Source organism: Peromyscus leucopus, chromosome 5 (genome assembly GCF_004664715.2).
Source record: "Peromyscus leucopus breed LL Stock chromosome 5, UCI_PerLeu_2.1, whole genome shotgun sequence".
Lineage (NCBI taxonomy): Eukaryota > Metazoa > Chordata > Mammalia > Rodentia > Cricetidae > Peromyscus > Peromyscus leucopus.
In genome coordinates, this window is record NC_051067.1 from 125522822 (window position 1) to 125550633 (window position 27812).

A 27812-nucleotide genomic window follows, 5' to 3' on the forward strand; every position below is an offset into this window, starting at 1 on the left:
CATATGCTGGATGAATTTGATGGGGGGAAAATCATTGAGAACATATAATAAAGAAGAGGGAATTATTAGAAACTGTTTTTTCTCCTATCAATCAAAGGTGGCTAGCCTGCCAAGGGCCAGGATTCCATAAAACTCTCCTGTATTGTGAAACTGTGTGCATGCCTGTTTGACCAACTCCTGGACATTCCTGAGACTTGACTAGCTTTTACACCCTCCCCTTTGAGGCGAGTATGAATTAGCCAACCACATCAGATTGTGAGGGTGCATGCCCACCTGTGTTGGAATAAAACTATGAGAGAGTTCTGCCCTGTGTTCTTGCCCTGGGAGAGTTTAGGTCACGATGCACCCTTCTTTAAAAAGTTCAGTGTGTGTGTGTGTGTGTGTGTGTGTGTGTGTGTGTGTGTGTGTGCGCGCGCGCTTGTGCATCTGAGTGTGTATGTACAGCACATGCATGCAGGACCCTTTGGGGCTCAGAAGAGGGTGTTGGAGCTCTTGGAACTGGAGTGAGTGTTTGGAATTGAACCCAGGTCCTCTACAAGAGCAGTGATCACTCTTAATCACTGAGCCATCTTTCCCGCCTCATGGTGTACACTTTTTGCAAAAAGAAATTGCCTTGTCTGGTTTAAAAGAACATAAACACAAAATTGTGTCCTTCAGCTTTTTCAAGAAACATTAGCCTGTCGAGTTAGGGCGTCAACATTACCAAACAGTAAAAATGAACCAATCCAAAGAACAACAGGGTGAAAATACTCTCATGCATCTGGCACAACATTTCTGTGAAAGGAACCTTCCCTATTTTTATAGTATCCAAAACACAATCTACCAGTCATGCACATACTTGAAGTGTGGCTGGATTGAGGGTATGAATTTTTCATAACTGAAGCAGCCATATATGGCTAGTGGCTACTGATGGTTCATGGGTGAAGCCAAGAGTTTTATCTGGGATACTGCCCTAATACTTGCCAAGAAGTTAAGGGTTGGCTATGGGAAGAGCGATGCTTTCGGTAGATAGAGCTGAGACTCCTGGCTGGTTTTGGAGATGTGTCTGGCACACCTGCCAAGGGCAGGGCTCCTGGGGAGAATTCATATGCCCTTGCAGTTTCTGGAGTCAAAGCCTGGACTTTGGTCACTCAGGAAGATGCCTATAGTCACAAAAAGAGCTTGGGGTTGGGGCACCCATAGGGCCATCTGCGCTGACATCACTGTTGAGGGTGACTTATTTTACATCAGGGGTTCCAGATCCAGAGGAGGGTTTAGAAAGGGCAGCTGAGGGCCCGCGCCCCTTCTGGCCATCTGCAGTTGCACAGGGCTCTTTCTTTGTAGAGCATTAAGATCACATTGTTACTCTCAACCCCTTCGCTGAGATCCTGCCTGCTCACAAAGGATTGGTCTCCTCTGTGAGCAGGCTTATGTTATAGGCAAAGACTGGTCTACACACACCAAACCTTTGCTTGGCCTGTGGTTTAACGCCATAGCTGGCCCAGTGATTGCGGGGCAGGCCCAGGTGGGTGAGGAACAGGCGGTAATAGGCCGTGCGGTGTCTGTGAGAAAACGCCAGTGTAACACTGTCCAGGAACCAGATCTCAGTGTCCTGAGCTAATCCCGATTTCCTGTTTGTGTAGACAAGGGAAATATTCCCACACTCTTTGCACGAATTCAACTCAAATATCACGCTGCGAGCTTCCCAGCGATGCTGGTCCTCACTGGCTCCGTGTGCTGGCTCGTTTTTGTCAACTTGACAGCAACTAGAGTCATCTGCGAGGAGGGAACCTCACTGAGGAACTGCCTCTATCGGCTTTGCCAGTGGACACGCCTGTGAGCCATTTTTTTTAATTGCTCATTGATGTTGGAGGGTCCAGCCCACTGTGGGCAGAGCCATCCCTAGCCCAGGTGGGCTGTGTAAGCAGAGGGAGCAAGCCAGTGCACGGTGTTATTCTGTGCTTCAGTTCCGGGCTCCAGGTCCCCGACTTAAGCTTCTTTCTACCCTGACATCTCCCAATGATGGACTGTAACTGGTAAGATAAGAGAAATCCTTTCCTCCCCAAATTGCACTTTTGGTCCTGGTGTTTATACAGTAACATGAAGAAAACGACAACAGGTATCGCCCTCTGGGTCTGCCTGGCTCTGCCAGCATCAACGCCTCGGGAAGTCTGACTAAGCTGAGTGAGTTTAGAAGTGCTGTTGAGTACAAATCTTCCCAACAGACATGACCTGTGCCTCTAACTTCACACTCGGTGTCATCAGATGTGTCTCTACTCAGCACACAGCGGCCACAGTGCCAGGCACCTCCATCTTTTAACTATACTTTGCAGGTGACTGTTCTTGGTGTGTTTGCAAGAGCTTCTGGACAACAGCTCCCTCCCTACTAGGGTCCTGAAGGCTCTGGGGGCACCCTGTATGTACTACATCCTGTGGCCACCAGAGGACAGAGGCCTGAATGCTGGGTAGCACATCTCCAGCATCTGCGTCCAGCTGTGGACAGACTCCTCCTCCTCTCCAGGGGAGGTGCTCAAAGGACAGGAAAACCCTCTACAAATCCCACTCCTCCAGGCCACCCGGCCAGGCCGGGCTCATGGGCCTTCCTGATCTGCCCCCTGCACTCTTTTCCACCTTGGGTCTGGCCCTATTGTGTGAGATGTTACACACACAGCCACTCACCCCAGATAAGGAACCTATGACAAACCGAAGTGTGGATACCACCAAAGTCCTCTTGGTGAACCAATGAGTTTTATTGGGGTCACTTACAAGAGCAGAAATATGTCAAAGACAGCAGCATCACCAAAGCCCACCCCAGCACGGGTGATAGCTCACATAGCTGGAAACCTGGAGCCCACTACACAGCCTGTGAGCAGCTGACAGGTTAGAGAGTGTCCTTTCCAAGTGACTCAGCTGGTCTAAACCTCTCCCAGGCAGCTCTTCTGGTCTTAAGAGTCTTCTTTGTAGCTTGGCTTCTGTCTGAAGGGACTCTTAATTTTTATTGTTTACTCTGACAGGAAGGAGCCTAGTGAATCTAGTCAGTTTCAGGGACTTCCTGGGGCTAGTTTTAATTATTTACCTCCCTGTTTACAGAGCTTCCCTGCAGGATGGAATGTTTTAACCTGGGAGGAAAATGTTACACAATACCCCCTCCCTCGTGGACTAACTTCCCATCAACCCCCCACCTATGAACCCCAGGGCGACAGTGTCCTGGGAACCAGAGCACTGAGCCTCTAAGGGACATGGTCAGCTCACCTTGTTAACACAGGTTAGCACTTGGCCCTTAGTGGGTGCTGGTGTAAACCACACTGACTTAACATCACACCAGTGTCACACTAATGCAGAGTGATGTTGCTTCTCTGAAAGCCTCATTTGATCTTGATAAAGCTGAAAATTATTCTTTTTTTTTTTTTTTTTTTTTTTGTGAGTCTCACTATGTAGCCTTGGCTGCCCTCAAACTCACAGAGATCCATCTGCCTCTGCCTCTGGAATGCTGGGATTAAAGGTCTGTGTCACAATGCCCAGCCTTGAAATTTCTTTAGTCAAAGATAAACCCCAGGCTGGTCCCTGCCCACCCTCAACTACCCTCCAAGGGATAAGCTGGGCTGCCCCTGCCAGCTTCTCACTCCATGAATGGATGCATTTCTTGTTGTTGTTGGGGTTTTGTTTGTTTGTTTGTTTTTTGAGAGGTTTCTCCATGTAGTCCTGGCTGTCCTGGAATTCGTCTGTAGACCAGGCTGACCTCAGAGCTCAGAGATCTGCCTGCTTCTACCTCCACGTGCTTGAATGCATCTGTTAACAGTGAGTAGAGGCCTCATTGGCCTCATGTGGCCCTTGAGGGAGCTAGAGGCAGGAGAAGAGGAGTTCCCCCGGGGAGCCTGAGAGGGCTGGACTCTCATCAGGACTTGGGACTCACAGGCCTATGGGTGCTGATAGGTGTGCCCAGTCTGGGAAGATCTGAGGAGATGGGTTTGGCCTCCTGGGCCTTAGAGACCCCTCCAAAGAAGGGCTTGGCCTGTGTCTGGGTATGAGGCAGTGAGCTAAAGGAAGGCTGGGAAGCAGGGGCAGGTCTCCCCAGGTTAGGGGGTGGGGCACTCTTTACCCCGGGCCAGAAGCATGAGGAGGCCATAGCATCCAGAGAACTTTGCCCTCAGAGCCCCCAAGGGGCTGTCCTTCTGAAGGGCCTCTTCTCTCATCCCCTCACCCTCCCATCTCCATGTGTGGGAGAGATGAATACTCGGACTGCTTGGTCCCATCCCCAGGCAGTCTGGACACCTTCCAGGCGGGCCCGGCCCAGATGGCATCACACCTGCTCTGTTAGTCACTGTCCTCATCACTGTGACAGAGTACCTGACAACCTCACGGAAGGAAGAGTTTCTTTGACTCACAGTTTGAGTCCATCCTGATGAGGAAGTCACTCTGCATCTGCAGTCAAAAAGCAGAGTGGTGGATGCTAGTGATGGTGGGTCCAGGAAGCTAGAGGTGACCTCGGCGTTGGCTTTTATATCAACTTGACACAAGCTATAGCCATCCGAGAGAAGGGAGCTTCAATTGAGAAAATGCCTCTAGATGGGGCTGCAGCCAAGCACGGGAGGATATTTCCTTAATTAGTGATTGACGGAGGGGAGCCCAGCCTATTGTGGGTGGTGCTACCCCTGGGCTGGTGGTCCTGGGTTCTATAAGAAAGCAGCCTGAGCAAGCCATGAGGAGCAAGACAGTTAGCAGCACCCCTCCATGGCCTCTGCATCGGCTCGTGCCTCCAGGTTCCTGTCCTGCTTGAGTTCCTGTCCTGACTTACCTTGGTGATAGACTGTTACCTGAAGGTGGAGCTGAAATAAACCCTTTCCTCTCCAAGTTGCTTTGGTCATGGAGTTTCATCACAGCCATACTAACCCCAACTAGGACAGCTGCTCAGCTTGTTTCCCCTTTTTACTCAGTCCAGAACTCCAGCCCATGGGATGATGATGCCCACATTCAGGATGGGTTCTCTCTGGGCTGTCAAACCTTTCTGGAAATACTCAACACATTCAGAGGTGTGTTCTCCTTGGGTTGACAATACTATTTCACTGGTCTGCAGGATCCTGTGTGGGAATTCTCATTCTCTCCCCCTATCTCCCCATCTCCCCATCCCTCCCTTTCCTCCTCTCCCCCCTCCCTCTTCTTGTCCTTCTCCCAGGTCCAGAGCACAGCATATTAAGGGAAACCACATAGGAGCTGTACCCATCAGAAAGCGAGAGGAGGAAGGAACAGCCTTGGTTGAGATGCTCCCTTGAGGGCATCCCTGGAACTGGGCATTGAGGAATGAGTAGGAGTTTTCTGAGTAACAGTGGAAGGAAGGTGTGCTCCACCCAGTGCACCTCAGGGAACAAGGTGACACTGGAGGAAGGGGGTGGACCAAGAGGACTTAGGGGTGGACTAGTAGTTGTATGTGAGAGTGGCTAGTGGGACAAAGTGGTGGGAAGGGTGTTGTGGTGGGCCAAGAGTCACCTGGGCCGAGAATGCTGGCGCAGATCTGTGGGGTGGGCTGGCCATCGGGTCAGCTGGGTGTAAGAGCTGAGAGCTTCTAGCTTGTGTTTAAAGCCACGAGACCAGGAGGAGCACTGGGGGAGAGTGAGGATAAAGAGCCCCGACCAGCCTGGAGTCTCTGGCCACTGGGGCACCACCCAGTGGTGGGGCTGAGAACCCTGGCTGAGCAGATGGGTTTCAGGTGGCATATGGATCTCCTGGGCACAAAGCTGGGGGCCCTTTAGCCTGGTGCAGCCTTCGTCCCTTCTGCTCAGGGTCTGGGCCCTCAGTAATAGATGAAAATCAACCAAGTCTCCACCAGTCCATCCTGGGTCTGCCCGGGCCAGGCCAGAGGAGCAGAGCAGCTGGCAGCGACGGATACCCTCCCTTCCTCTGTCCCTCTTGAGCCTTGGAGCCAGTAACATCTGCTTTCTTCTGTGCAAGCCACCTTAGTCTGCCTGGCAACACTGGATGACTCTACTCCTTCTCCTCAAGGCCTGGAGATTCCTCACGACTACAAGGATTGCAACCAGGGACAGCTAAGGCTAGGGAGGACTATTGGGAAGTGATTGCTGTCATCAGAGAAGGTGTCAACAAAGTCACGGTGACTACCACATGCACGTGGTATACAAACAGATGCAGGGAGGGGGCAGAGGAGCTCTGGCCAAAGCCCAGGGCAGTGACCAGTGAGGTGAGACCTGAGCCTCAACCTCCCAATCATGGACCACACCCCAGGCCTACTCCGGTCTTCTTTCCCTGGTACCCAAGCCTCCCCCAGGCAGTGAGCCCCCAGGACATCCCATAACTACGCCAGAACTCCTTCCAGGTGGTAACACAAAGACCACCTTCCAAGGGTACCCCAGTGGTGGTGGAGCACTATTAGATAGAACCCTAAAGGCAGGAAGAGAGAGCCCTGGGTACTATCCAGAGAGAGGTCTTCATCTCCCATGCAAAGACTTTGAGGTAGGAGCCTCTGGTGAGTTCTGGAAGAGCAAAACTGAACGGATGATCCAAACTTGGTCCCCAATCTTCCTGCTCCTCTTTCCTAACAACCTGTCTTCTCCCTTCTTGCCCTTTTCTTTCTTTTTGTTTTGTTTTGTTTTTGAGGCAGGGTTTCTCTGTGTAGTTTTGGTGCCTGGCCTGGATCTCGCTCTGTAGCCCAGGCTGTCCTCGAACTCACAGAGATCCGCCTGGCTCTGCCTCCCAAGTGCTGGGATTAAAGGCGTGTGCCACCATCGCTCAGCTCCCTTCCTTTTCTTTTGTTTTCTTTTTGATTTTTTAAAGGTTTATTTATCATGTATACAGAAGAGGGTGCCAGATCTCATTACAGATGGTTGTGAGTCACCATGTGGGTGCTCGAAATTGAACTCAGGTCCTCTGGAAGAGCAGTTGGTGCTCTTAACCTCTGAGCCATCTCTCCAGGCCCTTCTTTTCGATTTTTGAAACAGAGTTTTTCTATGTAGTCTTGGCTGGGCTGGAACTCACTATATAGACCAATCTGGCCTTGAACTCGGAGGTCTGCCTCCCCCTGGCTCCCAGGTACTAGGATTAAAGATATGGGTTATAATGCCTGGCTCCCTCCATTATTGACTTCTACAACCCCGGGCCTCTCTGGACAGCTGCCAGAGGCCCCAGCCCCGGCAACCTACTGCATACCAAGTACTGACCCGTGTCCACTCCCAGTTCCACCACATGCCGTCACTCAGTCTAGGACCACCCCAGTTTGAGTGCTAAACTCAAAACTTTACAGGCCCTGACCACATACGCTGTCACCCAGACCCTCTGTCCCGCCCTGCTGCCCATGAGCTATCACTCTGCTCCGGCTCTGCCCTGGCATCTTCATACCATTCTCTTGGGGCTATTCAGGCCCACTCACATATGCGGCCGCTCATCTCTGACCACGCCCACAACCCCCCACCCCCACCCCCGACACACACACACGTGCTGTCACTCAGTCCTAGCCCTGCCCTGGCCCCGCCCTGGCCCCGCCCCACCGCACACGTGCAGTCCCTCGCCCCGCTGCCCCTGAGCACTTGTGCTGTCACTCAGCGCGGTGGCTCTCTGGCTCTCCGCATGGGGTAGAGGCGCCGTCCCACTCACTGGTCCCGCAGACCGTCTGGCTCTTCAACCGCTGTCCCAATGGGTTCTGCTCTGCTCTTCGCCCTCGGGCTGCTCGCCCAGGTAAGCTTCTGAGCCCCGTGGCATCCCTCCCTGCCTCTAGCTTTGGGATAGCTTTCCCCTCCGGGCCCAGTGGCCCGGAGTGTCTCTGGGGGACCTGAGAGCTGCGGCCTGCAGTGTCTGGGGGTGGGCCACACTCTCTGGTGCATTGTGGGAAGGGGTGTCCTGTGCTTAGGGGCTTCCAGAGAGAGTGACCCACCTCTCCTGCACACAAGTAAGCAAAAGGGTTCAAAACTGGGGAGCATTGCTGAGGCGCAGAGAACACCCATCGGGCTGTCCCTTCAGTTTGGAAGTGTACTCCAAGTGCCTCCCGAGCCTCCAGAGCCTGTGGTGGTCAGTCTTGTGAGATCCTTGTATTCCGGAGCATGGGGTAGGGAGGTGGAACAGGAACCCATGGTATCTGTGAAACTCTCAACTCCGATACGAGTGGGTCTGTGTACCTGGTTGGTCTTAGTGGTGTCTGAGTCCCTGCCCCATGGTCCTGGCCAACTCTGCCCTCCAGGACCTAGGGTTCTGAAGAAAATAACTCCAGGCCAGAGCAGCCCAATACACACTCAGTTTACACTGGCTGTGTCCTGACCAGGACAGCCACTGTGCCTCTGTATCCACCTGGAGATGTAGTGACCTGTGGTCTCCAGATCTTCCCATCCCTAGTACCCTGTCTTCCTAACATGGCACAGGGAAGGGTGGAAAAAGCCCAGGTCCCCAATATCTCCTGCTGTTGGCACTCTCCAGACAGGCTGCTCAATGGCCCTGGGCTAGGCCAGGACAGTGGTCCCCTGCTAGGGTCCACTGCCACAGAGATGGCAGTATATGGTTGTGGGCAGTCTCTGCGACTCAGAGGCAACAGGTGGCAAGCACAAAGAATTGCTGTGGTTCAAGAGTGGTCAGCCAGCACTGTGTGTGTGTGTGTGTGTGTGTGTGTGTGTGTGTGTGTGTGTGTGTGTGTGGTGATGGGGGAGGAGGAACCATCCCCTCCAGGAACCCTCTTCAGGACTTTCTCGGTCCCCTCAAATTCCCACAAGCCTTGCAGCTCTACTCAGGTTTCAGTCCCTGGCAGCTGATGGGCGCCTGGCCAGAAAGACCCTCTAGCAGCTGGCCCTGGGGCATCAGCCCTACATCTCCCACTACCTCCACCCCTGACCTTGGGGACCCTTGTTCCCTCATTTGGGCACATCTGCTAGGCTACCTAAGACCTAAGGCTACCTAGACCTACTTAAAACCCCAGTCTTGTGCATAACACCATGACCCATCAGAGGCTCCCCTGACTATAGTAAGGGCACTCTTCACCAGCTCCCCCAAGGCTGGGAGCTTGCTGAGATCACCTTGAAAGCCCCAGGGTTTCTTGCACACCCACTGCAGAGTGGGTAGTGCTGGGTAGCCTTCTTCTCCTCCCTCCCCACGCCTTCCCTCTCTGTTGTGTGAGAGCAATTGCAAGACACCCCCTGCCCTAGGCATCTGGAGTGCCCGGGAGTCTGGTGGAGGCAGGGACCAGCCCCTGAGGCCTCCTGATCTTGCTTCACAACAGCACTCAAATTACCTCCAGTGCAAGAGGAACTTCTCCTGCCCCCCCCCCCGCCATGTATGTGCCCACCTCCCCCACACCGCACAGCTTTCACACTTTTGTCCACTCTCATCCACACACGTGGGGCCTGGGACTGCCTTCTAGTCATCCCTGCCTCCCCCTTACTAGGGTTTTCCCTGGCCACCCTGGCCCAGTAGCTCTGTCTTGGGCTCTTCAGGTTGGAGGTGGGTAGTGGGTCTATGTGGATTCACACGTTGCTCCCTTGCCTCCCCACCCAGGTCCCCTCCAAAACCTTAGCTTCCTGAACTCCAGGGCAGCAGCAGGGGCTTGGATTGTCTTGAGAACTGGTACCCCCTCCCCCAGGCCTGTAATTCTAGCTGCTCAGGAAGCGGAAGCTGGAAGAGCCACAAGTTCAAAGCCAGCTTGGGCAATTTATTGATTCCTTGCCTCAAAAGGAAAATAAAAGCATCCTGGGATGTAACCAGTGGTAGAATATTTGTCTAGCGTGTTTGAAGCCTGGGATCTAATCCCAGTCTCTCTCTCACACACACACACTCCTCCTCCTCTGAAAGCTGACCTCATCCCCTGCATTTGGGGTTCAGTCTGTAGTTGCTACTCTTGAGCTGGGTTGAGAAGGAGTGTGGATGGTCTGGAGACCTCTGTTCATTGAGTGGGCCTGCCTCACCTTTGTCTAGGAACTAAGGAAGCCACATGGTCTCTGAAGGAAAGATGGGCCTCAGCATATTCCAGGGACTGCTCGCTGGTGCTGGAAAAGGGCCTCATCTCCAGCAGGTCCAGCCCGCCGCCGCCGCCGCCTACAGTGACTTAGGCCACAGAGGGAGGCTGCCTGTGGTTCTGAGCACTGTACCCACTCTCTGCTGCCAGACAGGCAGGCCTAGTCTGATCGGGGGCAACAGCTGCCTGTCTGCCCCCTCCTCATTCTCTGATGGCTGCAGCAGCTGGACAGGGTGGTCCCACAAAGGGAATGTGGGGCCACCCTAGGCCAGGCCAACAGCTGGGCTCATTCCTGGCATGCTGGTTGTCCAGGAATGAAGTGGCTATGGATTCCAGCCTGTGGGAGGTGTGCAGGCCTGAGAAGCCTGTGGAGAGTCAGTGCAGGGACTTCCTGGGCCTCCCCCCACCCCCATACCAGGCCATTAGCTCTGCCAAGATGGAGCAGACAACTTGCTCTCATACCAGGACACTGACTATCTCCCTGTCACCAGAACCTCTGCCCAGGATCAGTGCAGGGGACACTGGCAATGGCTGATACTGTTCCCATTGGTAGTGTTGGTAAGCCTGGCCAAAGCACATATTTCATGCATGGCAGGACCCTCCTCACCCTGCAGCTCCTTGGGGTTGGGGGTCAGGAAAGACCCCAGAGGGTAGTTGACTTAGGAGTATAGGTTCAGAACAGTGGTCACAGATGGCTCAAGGAGTTTCCAGAATGTTGTCTGGGTGGGTTCTTGGTCAGGAGCAGGGCTGGGATGAGCTGGGACACATTGGGTATCTACTGTGGGAAGAGAGTCTATTTCCTGTCTAGCTTGGTATGGAGGGACAGAGGAGCAGATCAGAGTGTAGGAGCACTCTGTCCTTCCAGGTGCCTCTGTCCTGGATGTGGGGAGCCTGTGAACCAGTTGGGGCCATGTGGCTTTGTCCCAAGCACTGGATGTCCTAGCTTCCCAAGGCGGCCCCCAGCCTTGCCACATCATCTGGGAAGGGGGTAGGGTGAGAGGACGCAGGATGGGCTACAGAAATGCCTCCAAGAGCCGGAAGCTGGCTGTGGCCTGCCCATTGGTCGCCCACTGATCTGGGCGCAGGGCCCTGCCAAGGCATTGTGGTTCTGTGACCTCATGAACTTGGGCTGTGGACAAGCTAGAGACCCAAGGTTCCCAGGCTCTGCCTTGACTGCCCTGCCTTGACCACACCCAGTGGGTGCCAAGCCCATGGGTACTGCTGGCTGGAGCAGCTGGGGGAGGAAGCAGGGCCAGGGGGAGGGTGGAAGGTTTTCCCAGGCCACAGGGGCTTCAAGAGCCTGGGAACTCCCATTCTCAACAGCCCTGCCTAAGGCAGGTCAGGCACTACAGATGGCATCTGCTTGACATGCCCTGGGGTGCCAACTCTTCCTGTGTGGCTTTGGGCAAACAACTCGGCCTCTCTGACCCTGTCTTGGAGCTATGAATTAAGGTGCTTCCACTCTCCCATCCTGAGGTGTCATGAAGAGCCCCAGATCCCAACCCACCTGCCGTCCTTGGGGGGTGGGGGAGATGGAGCTAGACTTCCCCCCAAGGCAGCTCCCAGGCATATCTCAGGGTCTGCCATCAAGCTCTGCCCAAAAGCCCCTGTGTCCATGGAAGCTGTAGCCCAGGTTCCCCATGCCAAGCAGGCAGGTGTGTGCCTGGTAGGAACCCCGCTCTGACCTAGAAGTGGCTATGTGTGCTGGCCTTGGCAGGTTCTAAGGCCAAGCTGCCATCTGTGAGGACAGAGCAGCCCAGGCAGGACTCGGGCCTCTCCAGACTCATGCTCCCATCTTGAACAGGGTCCTCTGCTCTCTGGACTCTAGGACCAAGTGGATGATGGGACTTTACTGCAGGTGGCCTCAGCGGCCGGGAGGGGCTGTGGAGTAGGGAGCTGGGGTCCCACTGGTAGGACCCACTGGGAGGTAGTCCAGCATGGCTATCGCAGTTGGGCTGGAAAACAGGAGAACAGAGACAGAGCCAAAGCCTTTGATCTCAAAGCGGGCTCTGTGCAAATGTGTGCAGGCGCCCACAGGGCCAGTACCTTCCTGGGCCCTGGACATCTATGTGTGCTGCAGGAAGAGACATGGAGAGACTGAAATCCAAGTGGCCTCCTGGCTGGCTGGCTCTTCCCTCTCTGCTGCCCTCAGAGCATGCCCCCACCCCCACCCTAGCCACTGTTTTTTTCCTTCTGTGACCACGGATTCAGCTGAAGGGGAGACTGAGTTTAGTAGAAGCCGGGGGTGGGGGGGGACGGGGACTAGGTAGCCAGCTGGCAACTCCACACAGAGGGCAGCTGTCCACTCTGCGCAGAGTGAGCGGTCGGTCAGGCAGCCACGGAGCTGATGGACCCTGAGGGAGGAGGTGGTGCCAGTATGGGCCAAGCGTGCCAGCAGGACTCCCTTCGTGTAAGTGCTGGTCACATAACCTTTTTTATCATTTTTAACTTTATTTTTATGTGAGTTGCCTGCTGCTGTGTGTGTGTACCACACACATGCAGTGCCTGAGGAGGTCCGAACATGTCAGATCCCCTCCCCACACTTGGTCTGGAGTTACAGACGGCTGTTAGCCACCATGTGAGTTTTGAGAGTCAAGCCCCGGTCCTCTATAAGAGCAATAGTGCCGTTAAACATGGACCCATCTCTCCAGCCTCCACATGACATTCTTACGAGAGAAACGGGCTGCCTGCTTTCTGGGCCCTGCCAGGGCCTCCCAACACCCTTGCTTGGGGTGGAGCCAAGTGGGAGCGTCCCTAGGTGTGGGCATAAACGTGAAAGCTGTGAGCGGGATATCCTTGGAGCACCTGATACCAGCCCGACTGTTGTTCCGAGGGAGGTAGTTGGGGGCAGGCTTCCCTCCAACAGAGGTGGTGACGTTGGGGAAAGGATGGGGCTCTGACCACGTGGGAGACATGCTGAGGGCAGGGCCTGCACATCCAGTGTTGTGTTTGGAGCACCTGTGTGTGGTGGCCCTGCCCTCCACACACACCTCAGCCCTCTTCTGTCCTGAGGACCATCCAGGACCCTCTTCCACATGGGCAGCCCCAGGATCCGTCCCAGGTAGGGATGGGGTGACCCCAAAGAGGGAGGCCTTTGTGGCACCTGTGTGTGGAGAGTACACATAGACTCAGGCACACACACTTGGGAAATGGAGGCTCCTGTGTGTGGAGAGTACACATAGACTCAGGCACACACACTTGGGAAATGGAGGCTCCTGTGTGTGGAGAGTACACATAGACTCAGGCACACACTCTTGGGAAGTGGAGGCAGGAGTACAGGGTCCTCTTTAGCTGCATAGTGAGTTTGAGGCCAGCCTGGGCTACATAAGACAAAAACAAATAACAAAATAGAGCAGTCTGAGCTGAGGGCAGTTGGGAGTCTGAGCTCCTCCCACCCAGGGACCTGCTACTTCCACACAGGAACCCCTACTGCCTGTGAGTTCTCATACAGGGACCCCTTGGGTCTCATCCTTGCTAAGGCTGGGCATAGTTCTAATAGCTGGCATCTGGTACTGCACACAGCAAAGGCCGCTGCTGGCCCTAAGCAGTTCCCTGCATGAACTAGAGTGAGACAGAGTGGAAAACACAGCTGTACTTTGGCATCGTGTGTTCTGTGACTGCACCTGTGGACAGGACAGACTCAGGACATGACAGTGTCTGGGAAAGCACCACTCCTCAGGACAGAGCCTGTCAGGAGGGAAGTCACACAAGAGGAGGGGTGTAACAGGCAGCAAGACAGCTCAGCAGGTCAAGGACTTGCCATCTAAGATCCAAGTGTGTCCCCAGAACCTACAGAGTGCAAGGAGAGAACTGACTCCTCTAGGTTGTCCTCTGACCTCCACACACATGCCGTGGCCTGTGTCCCTCTGCCCCCAAAATAAATGTAAAGAGAAGGCAAGTGAACAGCCCTGAGGTGGAGACCGAAATCTCCCAAGCCCTGCCCCGGGCTCAAGAAGGCCAGGCTAGCAAGGCATCAGAAGGATTGGCCGCTCTGCTTGCCCTGGGTGCTCCTGTGGACCTGGGGGAATGCAGCCATGGACAGCTATAAAGGCTAGGAGCATTTCCACACCCTGCAGTCCCATGTGCTAGAGCCCCCTGCATCCACCACTTCCACAAATCCCGCCAGGCTGTGTCCCATCCAGCGTTGGCCTGACAACCTCCCGGCATCCTGGAAGTATGAGGTAGCGCTCGGCTCTGTTCCTAGCCAACCCATGCTGTGGAAGGTAACATCAGCATGTGGCCAACATACCACATCCATCATGGCGGCCTCTACCGGGCTGTGCTTTGGAGTGAGGGGTCTTTCAGAAATACCAGTGGAGCCATTGTTCACAAGGGTGTCCCCAAAGTCATCAGATGACTGATTCTCATCATCCCTCCAAATTAAGGAGTGGAGCAAGGAGCAGTTGAAAGACAGGGCGCTCAGGGGGAGAACCATCCAGAAAGCAGGGACGGAAACCACTTGTGAGAACCAGGATGGTACCAGGTTAGGGATGCCTTTGGGGGGCTGATGTGCATTCTGTTGTGTACTCGATGAGTCTCTCCTCCAATCAGTAGTTTACCCCTCTGTGGGGGGTGGGGCCATCTGTGATCATAATCAGGTAATGCAGTGGGTTTAGGAGGATGGGGCTCAGGAGTGCGTCCTCTGTGCTTAGAGACTTGACTTCATCTCCTGTCTGCAGCCACACAACCCCCAGACACTGCTTTTTTCTGTTAAATTACATTTACTTTTTGTGGTGGGAGCATACACATACCATGTGAAGGTCAGAATACAACTTGTGGAAGTCAATTCTCTTTCTGCCATTTGGGTTCCAGAAATCAAACTCGGGTTACCCAACTTGGGAGCAAGTGTCTTTATCCACTGAGCCATCTCTGGTTCAGCACTTCTAGGGGTCACTGCTGGGTGTGATGAGGAGGAAAAGAGTAGATCCTGAGCTTCCAGAACTTGGATCCAGTTAGGAAAATCGCAAGACTCATTGAGTGGGCCGTCCCTTTTCCCCAGCCACCCCCTCAGTTCAGCCACAGAACAAGCCCTGTCCCACCCTAGACCCTGGAGCAGCTCTGGCTGTGGCCCAGCCCTGTCCCTGGCATCTGTAGGGCATGTCTTCCCTGGCCCTGCACCATACCCTCATCCTCATCACAGACCAGTTTGGCCAGCAAACGAGGCCCACAGACATTAAGATTCCACTTTACAACACAGCTTGAAATAAACTCCTTGTCGCCCTCGACTGCCTGGGGGGTCTGATAGTTTGGACATTCCTTTTGCAAAGCAATACTGAGAATTTGGATGAGGTGCCCTGAGCATGGCCCCTCTCTGTCCACACTGCAGACTGTAGCAGAGGAGCTGGCCACTCTTGGACTCCATGACCCGGTTTCTGGAAGTGTCTGAGATCAAGCCCCAGGACTGGCGGCAGAGGGAGGTTTCAGGTCTGGCTGCCCTGGGTGGCTAGAATGAGTCTGTCTGGGTGAAGGTTGGACACATGCTTAGGAGGCCCTCCCCTTACTTGGCCTCTTCTAATAAAAGCAGGCGCTGTTACTGTTAACTTGTGACATTTAAGCTGTGAGGCTGAGGAAGGACACATGTCCTCTCCCATCTAATTCAGTGGCCCTGGTTCTGAGTCCCCCGCCCCGCCATCCTCCTGGCCCTCACTCCTAGGGAGCAAGCGTTGCCCCCTGGGCACTTTCCTGGGCCCTGTTGCACCCGACCATTTAGGGACCTCAGGAAAAGTGCAGACCCTCACGTTACCTCCAACTAACCAACAAACTCTGCTTCTAGGGGGTCTGCTGACCCTGTGGACACAGCCTGTATTCTGGGCTCTAGTCAAGGAGAGGGGACAGGCATATGGGAGAGGAAACACCCAGATGGGAACTTTGAGAGTTAAACACCCCAGGATGTGGCTGCCAAGGCGCACATAGCCTGTATTCTCTGTGGTGACATCACTAGGTGGTACAGGGCTCAACCACAGCCCCAAGAATGATGTTGCCCTGGTGTTCCTGTACCCTATGTGACTGTGTCTCATCTGTGTTTTAGAGCCTTAGCCTGTCCTGGGCAGTCCCCGAGCCAGAGCCCAGCACCCTGTACCCCTGGCGCCCGGCACCAGCCCCAGGCCGTGTGCGGAGAGCTTGGGTCATCCCACCCATCAGTGTGTCTGAGAACCACAAACGCCTCCCCTACCCACTGGTGCAGGTAAGAGAAGTAGGGGGATGGGGTGTCCCTATAGATTCCCTCATTTCCTAAAGGTCTTCTTGGATCTGGGGGAGCTCCGTCTGCTGATGGAAGCTAGGTGTACAGCCTTGGAAGGACTTTCCCACTTGGCCACTCTGAGCTTCTGGAACAGAAGCAGGGTTCCCATAGCCCTGGGTCACATGCACCCTGAGCTATGCCAGTGGACATGCCCCCAGGCTATACACCCCTGGAAGACATGCTTTGTTTATTCACCAGTACAAGTAGACCTGTGATATGAACAGTCAGCCTTCTACATACTCAGAATGTACCTGGCTACCAGACCCCAGGATGCCCTGGAGTAGGGCTTGAGTTTAGGAGGGAAATGTGTTGGTCTTCAGAGCCTTGGACCTTTGCACATCTAGCTTGGGAAGAACATGAAGGTGTCGGGGTGCTTTCTGGCCCCCACTAACCCTATTCCTGCTCTACAGATCAAGTCTGATAAGCAACAGCTGGGCAGTGTCATCTACAGCATCCAGGGGCCCGGTGTGGATGAGGAGCCCCAAAATGTCTTCTCCATCGACAAGTTCACTGGACGGGTGTACCTCAACGCCACGTTGGACCGTGAGAAGACAGACCGCTTCAGGGTAGGGCCTGGTTGGAAGCCAGGGTTCTTCCTCCTGCTCAGGCCTCTGCTGCCCACCTGACAGGCTCTAGGTCAGATGCTTCTGAAGCAAGATCTGGTCCGCGTAGGACCCACATCTGAGGATTCAGTGTTTGGGATCATGTTCCCACTTAACATAGGGGTACTTTGAGGCCATGAAATAGGGCTGGGTGTTCCTTTGGAGGGGAGAGCATCTTTGCAGCTGATGGCATGACAGCCAGTTCTCTCTGGATCCAGGTTCTGTTGGTGGATAGGTATGTCATCAGGAATTCCCAATAGTGTTACATCAGCAGCAGAAAATGATCTCTGAGGTGTGACTGATTGGCCAATAAGGGGCCTCACTACCATTACAGTGTTGGGATTAGAAAGGGAGGTAAGAGTCACATTGAGGTGTGCACATGGCCAAGAGAACCCAGGGCCTCCTTTGGGTTCTCTGCACATAGACATCTGCCAGGCCGAGATGTAGTGTGCTTGTTTAACATGAAAAGGCCCTGGATTTCATCCCCAACATGACTAAATACAGAAATAATAAATCAATAGGGCTTTGCATAGTGTTGTTATAGGCCTATGAGCCTAAGGAGGCCAAGGCAGGAAGAACATACTTTAAAGCCAGCCTGGGCTACATAGTTACACAAATAAAACCAAGTAAAACCACTAGGAACAGAGTGTTGTACCAGGACCATGTGGACTGCATCCTTTCTGGCTGGAGCAGGGTAGCTCTCTATCTCCACTCTTCCAGAGACTGCGATTTCTTTTTTTCTTTATTTTTTTCCCCCCTGAGACAGGGTTTCTCTTTGTGTAGCATTGACTGCCCTGGAACTTGCTCTGTAGACCAGGCTGGCCTCAAACTCTTAAGAGATCTACCTGCCTCTGCCTCCCAAGTCATGATTAAAGGTGTGTGCCCCCACACCTGGCTCCAAGATTTCTTTGACATCTTCTAGACATTCTTCTAAATTGAGAGATTACTATGGCATTCTTACAGAGGAATCCATTAGATGACTTTCTTTTTAAATGTGATTCACAATGTCTTGCTGTGTATCTCTAGCTGGGCTTGAACTCACCTTCCTGTCTCTGCCTCCTGAGTGTTTGGAAATTATGTCATGCCATTCTCCAAAAAGAAGCAGGTTAAAATGTTGTAAGCTTGTGTGAGACCCTGCTCCAAAAAGTAAAATGAATTAAGTTAGGCACAATGAAGGCAGATCTCTCTAAGTTCAAGCAAGGCCAATTTGGTCTACCGAGTTCCAAGACACCAGGGCTCATAGACCCTGTCTAAGAAGAAGAAGGAATGAGTAAAATTTTGACAGAAGCCCAAACCACATAAGAGTAAGGAAGATAAACCCAGAACCTTAATGAGTGCATTATTTCATCCCCAAGATGATGCAGTGCGTGTCCTGGCAGCCAAGGAGAGAGGTTGTAGCCTGTGTGCTGGGAGAAATCGGGATCCATTCAGGGAAAGGGTGCATGCCCACACATACACTCCATCCCATGTGGTCAGCACCTATGTTCAGCCCATGGGCACTTGCTGATCCTTCTGCGTGGTTTAGAGACACAGAGCCAGCCCTTGCCTGCCATCTGTTTGGACAGCTAAGGGCCTTTGCCCTGGACTTGGGTGGCTCTACCCTGGAGGAGCCCACGGACCTGGAGATCGTTGTGGTGGATCAAAATGACAACCGGCCAGCCTTCCTACAGGATGTGTTCAGAGGCCGCATCCTGGAGGGTGCCATCCCAGGTGAGGTGGGAGCCCAGACCCCGCCCATGGGGTGGGGCTTCAGAAAGTCCAAGTCCAGAATCCCCCACAACCAAGGGTTTAAGGATAGAGATACAGCTACCCCCTGCCCCCCTGCTCCCTGGTGTGTGCTTGTCTAGCATGCACACCAGCTTCACACTAACACTGCACAATGGGCAATTCAAAGGTCATCCAAAAGGTCAAGTGTAAGGAAGCAGTCTCCTTCACACTTCCATGTCAATATGAATTTGACCTTCAAACCCTGTCTCAACGCCCCCCCCCCAAATTGACTGGCACAGAAAGGCTTCTGGGTGGCTGTGTTCCAAGTGTTCCTTCCCCTTCCATGGTGGTGAACTTTGCATACCATGAAGCTGAGCGTTTCGGTGAACCGTTCAGTCCTGTTGAGTGAATCCACAGAGCCTGAGCTTGCCCCGTGTTTCTACCCTCCAGAGGAAACTCCACAGCACTGAGCATCGCCTCCTCTGGTGGATGCTCCAGGTGCAGTTTGGTCTCAAATAACCCGGTCAGTTGTGATGGCACCTGCCTGGGAGCCCAGCACTTAAGAAATGGAGCCCGAGTTTAAGGTCGTTTTCAGTTACCTAACCAATCTGAGGCCAGCCTTGACTACATGAGACTCTGCTCTTGCCCCAAGTACCCCTTCAAAATCATACAGCAGTCCTGTCCTTCCTCAGGCGGTCTGCCTGGGCAGGGCTAGGCAGAGCACTGTGCCCACCCCCGCTCCGTTCCTCACTGCCTGTTCTCGGTGTGTTCAAACCTGGCCTGGGTAAGTTTCCGGAAGCCCACAGCATGTGAGCAGCAGAAGCTTGCCCTGCGTTGCCGTTCAGGTTCATTCTATTCCATCTCATTTACTCATTTTGCAAGATTTAAAGTAGCAGTGTGCATTTAGTTGTAATCTTTATTCTGACCTAATTTCGGACTTAAAGAAAAGCCTGAAACAATTCCTGTGTGCCCATTGCAGCAGTTTACCCACACACACACTTTTTTTTTTTTTTTTTTTTATCTTCTCACTCAGCAGTTTGGCTGTGGACTGGATACTGAACATTCTCACAATGTCAGTGTGTTCTGACAGCTCTCTGTAATTACCAAAGTCAGGAAATACGTGTGTGTACCACCCCAGCGTGGCGTCTACTGACCTTATCCTGTAGTAATTTCCATAATGAGTTTGTAAGGCTAGAGAACAGTTGGGTCAGGTGTTCTAGTCCCGCAACCTGTCCTTCATTGTCTTTACCAGGCTCGTTTCTTTGTGCCTCTTCTGATTTTGTCATCTCTCCCTGTGTGCCTACCAGCTCCACCAGGCCCACACAGTACTTGGAGCAGGGAGGGACTGGTGTGGGAGTGGATATGGGGCTGGGCTGACCCCAGTTCCATCCCAGTTGTGGTTAGCCGCAAGTGGCTTGTTTGGGTGTTTCCATCTCTCTCTGCCTGGCCAGCATGCCCAAGCGTTTTCTGGCCACCTGCCCTTCCCAGCAGGGGTTGTTCCTGAAGGTGGCCTCAGCTCTGCTCCAGCCCTTTTTGGAGAGCAGGAGAGGCCTGGCACCAGGGCACAGATATTCGCTCACAGTCCGTGCCCAGACTGATGTCTCTCATTAGCCTCCAGCATCTCCTGACAGCCTCAGCTCCTCACAGGGTCCTTGTGGTACTTGTTAGTGCCACAGTCATGGGCTAGAACTGTCCTTTGGGGCCCTTCTCCCCACTGTGTGGGGAAGGCTTGTTTCTTCTGGGTAGACTTGTAGCATTGTATTTCTTTTTCTTTTTATTATGGTATGTGTATGAGTGTTTTGTCTGTATGCCATGTGCATGCATGGCGCTTAGAGACCAGAAGAGGGCATTAGATCTCTTGGGACTGAAGGTATGATGGTTGTGAATCACCACGTGGGTGCTAGAGATGAAACTGGGTCTTCTGGAAGAATAGCTAGTGTTCTTAATCTCTGAGCCTTTGCTCTGTCTAGTCTCTGGAGTTGTGATTCTTGCTATCATCGTCTAATGTTCCATGCATTTAGGAAATGTGCTCATGTCTGAATACACACATATCTGGACATGTGCACGTGTGAACACTACACGTGAACTCATTCACACCTATGTGAATCATGGCACACGGGTTCCAGCTCCCAGAGATGCCTCTATTTCCAGGTCAGCCCAGGCTCCTCTCTCCACAGCACATTGCAGCCCCTTCTCTGATGGGGGAGCTGGCATCTCATGCCTACATTTCCTTACTTGCTTGCCAGAGAACACTCCCAGAGCACAGGATTGGTAATCAGTCCCGTGACTCAGAAGCCTGCTGGAAGCATTGTCCTTGGCTTCAGCTTGGGGAGCCAGTACTCTGCAGAAATTACCCCGTCAGTAGCTCCTTTTGTGCAAGGTAGGCCTGAAGCATTGGCTGGTATTTGCTACAGGGCGTCTAAAAAATGACATCATAGGTGAGCAAGTCAAGAGCTTGAGATACAGGGTGCCCAGAAGCTTGTCCTCACACCCGGACCTACTCCACTGCCTCAGCTTTCTTACATCTGTTCTGGAGAGAGGGTCAGGCCGAATCTCTTCTGAGAGGAGAGTGGGTGACAGGTGAGGAGGACCCATCCTTGGCTGGGGCCTTGACCAGCAGCACCTTCCCCATGGCCTCAGCTTCCCTATCGGCAGCACCTTGGAGGATGCTAGGAACCTGCTTTGCTCTGTACCCATGTATTTGTTTCCTTCACCTATAGCAGGGCTCAAGGCTGTCTGAGGTTCCCAGTGGCTTTAGCATTCCGACCCAGCAAATTAGCGCCACTCACTGACCTAGCATCTGGTAGAAGACACATGGGTGCTTCACTGAAATGCTCCTGCAATGGTCAACCTTGTATAGGCGAGGCAGCGGGCGTGCCATGGACTTGAGGCTCTTGCACACTGTCAGCCCCAGTGACACACAAACAGTAGTGAAAGCAGGCTACCTACTCTGTGCTCACAGTCAGACCTAGGGAATGTGTGTACACTCCACACCAACTGGGTGCCCCCCCCTGCTGCCCCCATGGCGGTTGACCTCATTTCCCCATCCTCCCAGGCACCTTCGTAACCAGGGCTGAGGCCACAGACGCTGATGACCCTGAGACAGACAATGCAGCGCTCAGGTTCTCCATCCTGGAGCAGAGCAGCCCTGAGTTCTTCAGCATTGATGAGCATACTGGAGAGATCCGCACAGTGCAAGTGGGGCTGGACCGTGAGGTGAGGCATCCCCATGGAAACTGAGGGCCCGGTTCTCTACATCCGGTCTCCTTAAGCCTCGGGGCTCCTCACAGGGCAGGGCCTTCCCACCTCTCAGCCTGCACTGTGATTAGTACCCTTACCTGGCTCTTCTTTGCTCATGCTCTGACCCTCTGAGCCTAAACCACTTATGCCTAAAGATGCCTCTGAGGCTCCTCTGTGCAGATGGACCTGGGTATTCCTATCCCTGCCCCTGATGTGGCTCTCTCAGCCAGCAATCTGCTTACTGCTGCCCCTAACATCTGACATTTCCAGTACCACAACTGACCTCTTGTTCACTCACAGACTGAGGCAGGGGCAGACCCTGTAAGGGGTAAGCCTGTAGGTGGCTCTGCTGCCTTCTTAAAATGGTTGTCTTTAGGTATCACATCTTCTGAGTTCATGTCACATTGTCCCCAGGTGGTCGCTGTGTATAACCTGACCCTACAGGTGGCAGACATGTCAGGAGATGGCCTCACTGCCACAGCCTCGGCCATCATCTCCATAGATGACATCAACGACAATGCCCCTGAGTTCACCAAGGACGAGGTGCCACCTCCGCCCACCCCCACCAGCTTAGGGCTGTCTTCCCTTTGTAGGTTCCAGTTGGGGACTCTGTGAAGATGGGTGATTTCGAGGCTTGGGGCAGGGCAGTGCATGAATAGGGAACCTGAAATAGAGGGGCTCCAGGAACACAGATTACATGTGAGGTTCCTTAGAGAGAAGCAGCTACATGGCGCCCTGAGGTTCCTCAGCCCAGAGTAAGTCTCCTAGACCCTTGCTGTGTGAGGAAGGTAGTTGGTCCCGTATCCAGGAACAGCTAGAGCAGGTGGGATCAGTGGCTCAGGAACAGACAACCCTGTGAAATATCCTGTGGTGAGCAGCGTGGTTAGGCCAGAACAAGGAAGGAGCTCTGGGTCATAGGGCCAGGCATTCTATTTCCACTCAAATCTGGTGAGTAATGGGCTGGGTCTCCCAGTTCTTCATGGAGGCTGTAGAAGCTGTCAGTGGCGTGGACGTGGGACGGCTCGAGGTGGAGGACAGAGACCTGCCTGGTTCCCCTAACTGGGTGGCCAGGTTCACCATCCTGGAAGGTGATCCTGATGGGCAGTTCAAGATCTACACAGACCCCAAGACCAATGAAGGTGTGCTGTCTGTGGTCAAGGTAAGCCGGTCCCTGTCATGTGCATTCCCCTCAGCTAGAATCTGGCACAGGCATCTTCCTGCAGCTTGAGTTGCCCTGGGTCCCTTACTGGTAGAGCTGTGCTAGCTGACCTCCTGGGGTAAGGTCATGCGAGGGACTGGATGCTGAATTCAAGTCTCTGGCAGAACTGGGCAGCAGGAGGCCATTATTATACCCTTCTCCTTCCTTATTAGAGAGTCCCACATTTTCAAGGAGAACTGCACCAGCATGAGTCCCATTCCTACCAGAGAAGCAGGTACCATGAATAATACAGGTATAGGCAATCACATACGTAGACATAGATGCATTTGGATGCTGGTGCATTTGAAGATTTATTGCAAGAAGCTGGTTAGACAATTTGAGGCAGATTGGAACTCTCGAGGGAGAATTTCTTGCATGCTATTCTCAAAACCTGCATGGTAGGGGACCACTGTGAGCCAGGATGGCCCCTCTGCTTAGCATCAGCTGGCACATCTACCACCCAACTATGTACAAAAACTGTAGTTGTTGAGTAACACATGAAGCTGCCATCCCACACTCAACAAATTCATTTGGAATGACAGGAATTCATGTTACCTATTAATATTTGAGTCTTGCATAATTTTTATTGTACCAAGGTTTAAAGGAGAAGGAAAAATGGGCTCTCTGGACAGGCCCAGGGAAAGGCTCTCTAGATTGTATTTGGGAATTCAGCAGTCTCTGGTATCCTCCCACAGCCCCTGGACTATGAAAGCCGTGAACAATATGAGCTCAGAGTGTCTGTGCAGAATGAGGCCCCACTGCAGGCAGCTGCCCCCCGGGCCCGGCGGGGCCAAACCAGAGTCAGTGTGTGGGTTCAGGACACCAATGAGGCTCCAGTGTTTCCAGAGAACCCACTGAGGACAAGCGTAGCTGAAGGAGCCCCCCCAGGCACCTCCGTGGCCATCTTCTCTGCCAGAGACCCTGATACACAACAGCTGCAGAGAATCAGGTGGGGTGCCCTGGGGTCCTGGGGGTCAGGCAGAGGGATCGGTGGCCCCATTCCTGGGGAGGGTACCTCTGGATTGTGAGGGTGAAAGAGAAAGGCCATTGGTGTACATCCCTGGGGAGGGGGGGGGTCTATGGTGTGTTGAGTCCCTCAGGTACCTATGTATACATGTGGATTGACCACACCCCATAGGGCAGGACTGGGCTCCAAAAAGGATACATAGTCCAGTCCAAGACTGTTCTTAGCCAGTCTCTGACTGTCGACCTGTCCATTTTCATGGACCCTTGTTTCCTGGGAGAGCTACTAATGCCTTAAGTCTTAAGCCTGGCACAGTGTCTCCATGGTACCAGCTCTGAGAAAGGTGGACTGCAGACTGCCAGTTGCTGAGGGGCACTGGACAGCAGCCTGCCTCATGTGCAGGTGGGCCAGATAACCAGCTTTGGGGGTTGGTGGCTGGCAAGATGGCTTAGTGGGTTAAGGTGCTTGCTATCAAACCTAACCACATAAGTTCATTTCCTGGGACCCACCTGGTCAGAGGAGAGAACCAGTTCCTACACATTGCCCTTTTACCTCTTGTATGTCATGGTGCTCATGCATGTACACATGCGTGCAAATAAATTTTAAAATATAAAATGAAATAAAAGGAAAACAAAGTTAACTAGGGGCTGGGAGGCCTCAAAGACTGAATGCTGGGTAACCACAGCTCCTGGCAGAAATATATGGGTGTGTATGTGTATATATGTGTATATTGTATTTGTATATATGATATGTGAGCCCATGTCTGGGTGTGTGGGTGCGCTTCACCCCATTGCCCCCTCCCCACCAACAGCTACTCCAAGGACTATGACCCAGAAGACTGGCTGCAAGTGGATGGGGCCACAGGCAGGATTCAGACCCAGCGAGTGCTGAGCCCTGCTTCACCCTTTTTGAAGGACGGCTGGTACAGGGCCATCATTCTGGCGCTGGACAATGGTGAGGGCAAAGCCTTGCCTTGGGTGGTGTCCCTGTCCCATAGCCCAGCACTTTCCTAAGTGGACTGACAAGGTAGCTTGTGGCTTGGCCTTGAGCTGACCAGCATCCCCCTGCTTCCAGCCATGCCTCCCAGCACAGCCACAGGCACCCTGTCCATTGAGATCTTAGAAGTCAACGACCATGCCCCAGCACTGGCCCCTCCTCCATCTGGCAGCCTGTGCAGTGAACCAGACCAGGGCCCTGGCCTCCTCTTGGGTGCCACAGATGAGGACCTACCTCCGCACGGGGCTCCCTTCCACTTCCAGCTGAACCCCAGGGTCCCAGACCTCAGCCGGAACTGGAGCCTCAGCCAGATTAACGGTGTGTTGCCCCCAAGACCCTGGGACCTAGGAGATAGGCCGACAGAATGTACCACCATGATTACATCCTTGGGCGGGACCTCGGGTTGCTTTCCACAGTACTCACTGGGTAGTGGAGAGCCTGGCACCCAGTGACTCTGGTACTCTCGGGACGGGAGCGGGGTTATCCTGGAGTTTGTGCTGACCTCTGCACCTTTTTCAGTGAGCCATGCACGCTTGAGGCTCCGACATCAGGTCTCTGAGGGCCTGCATCGCCTGAGCCTGCTGCTCCAGGACTCGGGGGAGCCACCCCAGCAGCGAGAGCAAACGCTGAACGTTACTGTGTGTCGCTGTGGGACTGATGGCGCTTGCCTGCCAGGGGCCTCTGCACTGCGAGCAGGAGGTGTGGGCGTAAGCCTGGGCGCACTGGTCATTGTACTGGCCAGCACTGTGGTCCTACTCGGTGAGTGTGGGTCCTTGGTCCCGCCCTCTGTCCTGGATCCCTTCCGCACCCTAAGTCCTCCAAGCGCCCACACTGCAGCCAGTCTCTCATGCTTCTTCAGTTCTCATCTTACTTGCTGCGCTCCGCACACGGTTCCGGGGGCAGTCACGGGACAAGAGTCTGTTGCATGGGCTACAAGAGGACCTTCGGGACAACATCCTTAACTACGATGAGCAAGGGGGTGGGGAAGAGGACCAGGTAAGGAAACAGGAATGATGGCTTAGACACACTGAGCCCTGGGAAGGAGTCCCTAGAATGCCCGCCAGCCTCCTAGTAGGTCTGGCAACCAGGTGGTCCCTATTCTGAACGGAACTGCTTTCTGGCTCACAGGACGCTTATGACATAAACCAGCTGCGCCACCCAGTGGAACCAAGGGCCACCAGCCGCTCTCTAGGCAGGCCACCCCTTCGCCGGGATGCCCCCTTCAGCTATGTGCCACAGCCACATCGAGTGCTTCCCACCAGCCCATCTGACATTGCCAACTTCATCAGTGACGTAAGTGCCCTGGGGTTGATTACAGAATGGGCACAGGCATACTTGTGTGCTTACATGCACACAAACACACCCGTGTCCAGACCTTGCTTCCAGTCCCCACACTACAGGAATCTGGGTAAGCTCACCAGCAGGACCCAGGCTGAGCCTTAGGAAAGAAAGCACCAGAGGGTGAGTGTGCAGGTGGGCCAGGCAGTTTCCAAACTCTGTGGGTTGCAGAGGAACATAAGCAGCTGCATGGTCACGGAAGGCCAGCCAGCACGGCCTTCACAGTTCTGTTCCTGTCCCGCTCTGGGGCATACCCTTGCATGTTTCCTGACCTCTTCCCTCGTGTTTACTCTGACGAGGCGTGGGCAGCACATGTATTGGAGTCATCTGGACAGAGCATCAGTGGAACACTGCATGAATGACTCTGTCTGCACAAAAGATGATCAGAATGTCGGGTAGATGGCTAGGTTGGGCCATGCAGGGAACGTCCTATTAACAGGCCTGCCCACACAGCCCAGAGAAAGCTCCCAGCAAATCAGGGGTATTCTTAGGGGTGCAAAGCCTAGTGCAGGTACCAGTTACAAGATGACAGGGTGGCAGTGGAAAGACTACCTCTGGAGGAGGCCAGATGCTTATGGAAGGGTTCCTGAGAGGCTGGGGTGTGCAGATGGAGGAGAACATATAACAAGGAGACAGCTTCTCTCCACGCTGATGGGGAAAGACTGGGGTAGCAGAACCTTCTTTGCTAGCCCTTTATGTACTGGGAGATGTTCTACACCCATCCCTCTTAAGAGAAGATGGCTAAGAAGGCTTCTGGCTTGTCTCTAGTGGTCCTGAGGTCTGTGGGGGCTTTTCCACAGGGCTTGGAAGCTGCCGACAGCGACCCCAGCGTGCCTCCCTACGACACAGCTCTCATCTATGACTACGAGGGAGATGGCTCTGTGGCAGGGACACTGAGCTCCATCATATCCAGCCTGGGAGATGAGGACCAAGACTATGACTACCTCCGGGACTGGGGCCCCCGCTTTGCCCGGCTGGCAGACATGTATGGACATCAATGAGAGGCAGAGCCAGGAGCAGATGTGCTGTCTGGACACGGCCATTTGGCCCAGCCAAGGGGGCTTTCTCCTGGGGACACCCCCCCAGAAATACTATGAGGGTCAATAGGACATCCCATCCTTGGCTCCATGGCAGATAATCTCACTGAGGCCATCTCTATGGGCTTCAGGAGAGGACTGAGTTGGGGGTGGTGGAGGAGAACCTGGAGCACAGGCAGAAGGAGCACTCTCCCGCTGGGGTGGGGAAGCCACCTCCAGCTGCCCTGCTACAGATGTACGTTCATCTTTGTCTCCCAGTTGTGGCTCGCCTCTGTCTCAAAGCAGGAGTCTAAGGAGTGGGTTGGAATTAAAAACACTATTCAGTGGACCCTGGATGACCAGGGCTAACTCTCACTACAGAGCGTGCAGCATCCCTTGCCTCAAGCCTGCCTTCGGGAGGGACCTCAGGGCCTTGCTCAGCACACTTGGTGGGAGTGAGAGGGGCAGCAAGCACAGGAATGGTGAATTCAGAGTGAGTGTGTGCATATGTGTGTACACGTGGGGGAGGGGCAGAGGGGCACGAGCAAGGTCCCCTCCAACCCCCGGATTCAGGCAAAAAGAGGACTAAGT

The 27812-nt window shown here is 53.7% G+C and overlaps 1 protein-coding gene across 1 annotated transcript; it reads left to right on the forward strand.

The window, feature by feature from the left end:
* Nucleotides 1-7493: 7493 nt before the first annotated feature.
* On the forward strand, nucleotides 7494-27601 carry Cdh15 (cadherin 15). Its single transcript, XM_028880871.2, has 14 exons — nucleotides 7494-7662; nucleotides 15948-16103; nucleotides 16571-16726; nucleotides 18328-18472; nucleotides 21525-21685; nucleotides 22124-22252; nucleotides 22683-22868; nucleotides 23603-23856; nucleotides 24683-24825; nucleotides 24946-25185; nucleotides 25387-25626; nucleotides 25727-25863; nucleotides 25996-26160; nucleotides 27006-27601. Exons 1-14 carry the CDS (start codon nucleotides 7621-7623, stop codon nucleotides 27204-27206), a joined length of 2355 nt encoding a protein of 784 aa, XP_028736704.1. The 5' UTR covers nucleotides 7494-7620; the 3' UTR covers nucleotides 27207-27601.
* The last annotated feature ends 211 nt before the right edge of the window (nucleotides 27602-27812 follow it).

Excerpts from the sequence above, each read along its gene's own strand:
- Cdh15 (XM_028880871.2), top strand. The coding sequence starts at position 7,621 with ATGGGTTCTGCTCTGCTCTTCGCCCTCGGGCTGCTCGCCCAG. Across the intron at positions 7,663-15,947 it reads CCCTCGGGCTGCTCGCCCAG|AGCCTTAGCCTGTCCTGGGC; the intron begins GTAAGCTTCTGA and ends TCTGTGTTTTAG. Across the intron at positions 16,727-18,327 it reads AGAAGACAGACCGCTTCAGG|CTAAGGGCCTTTGCCCTGGA; the intron begins GTAGGGCCTGGT and ends CTGTTTGGACAG.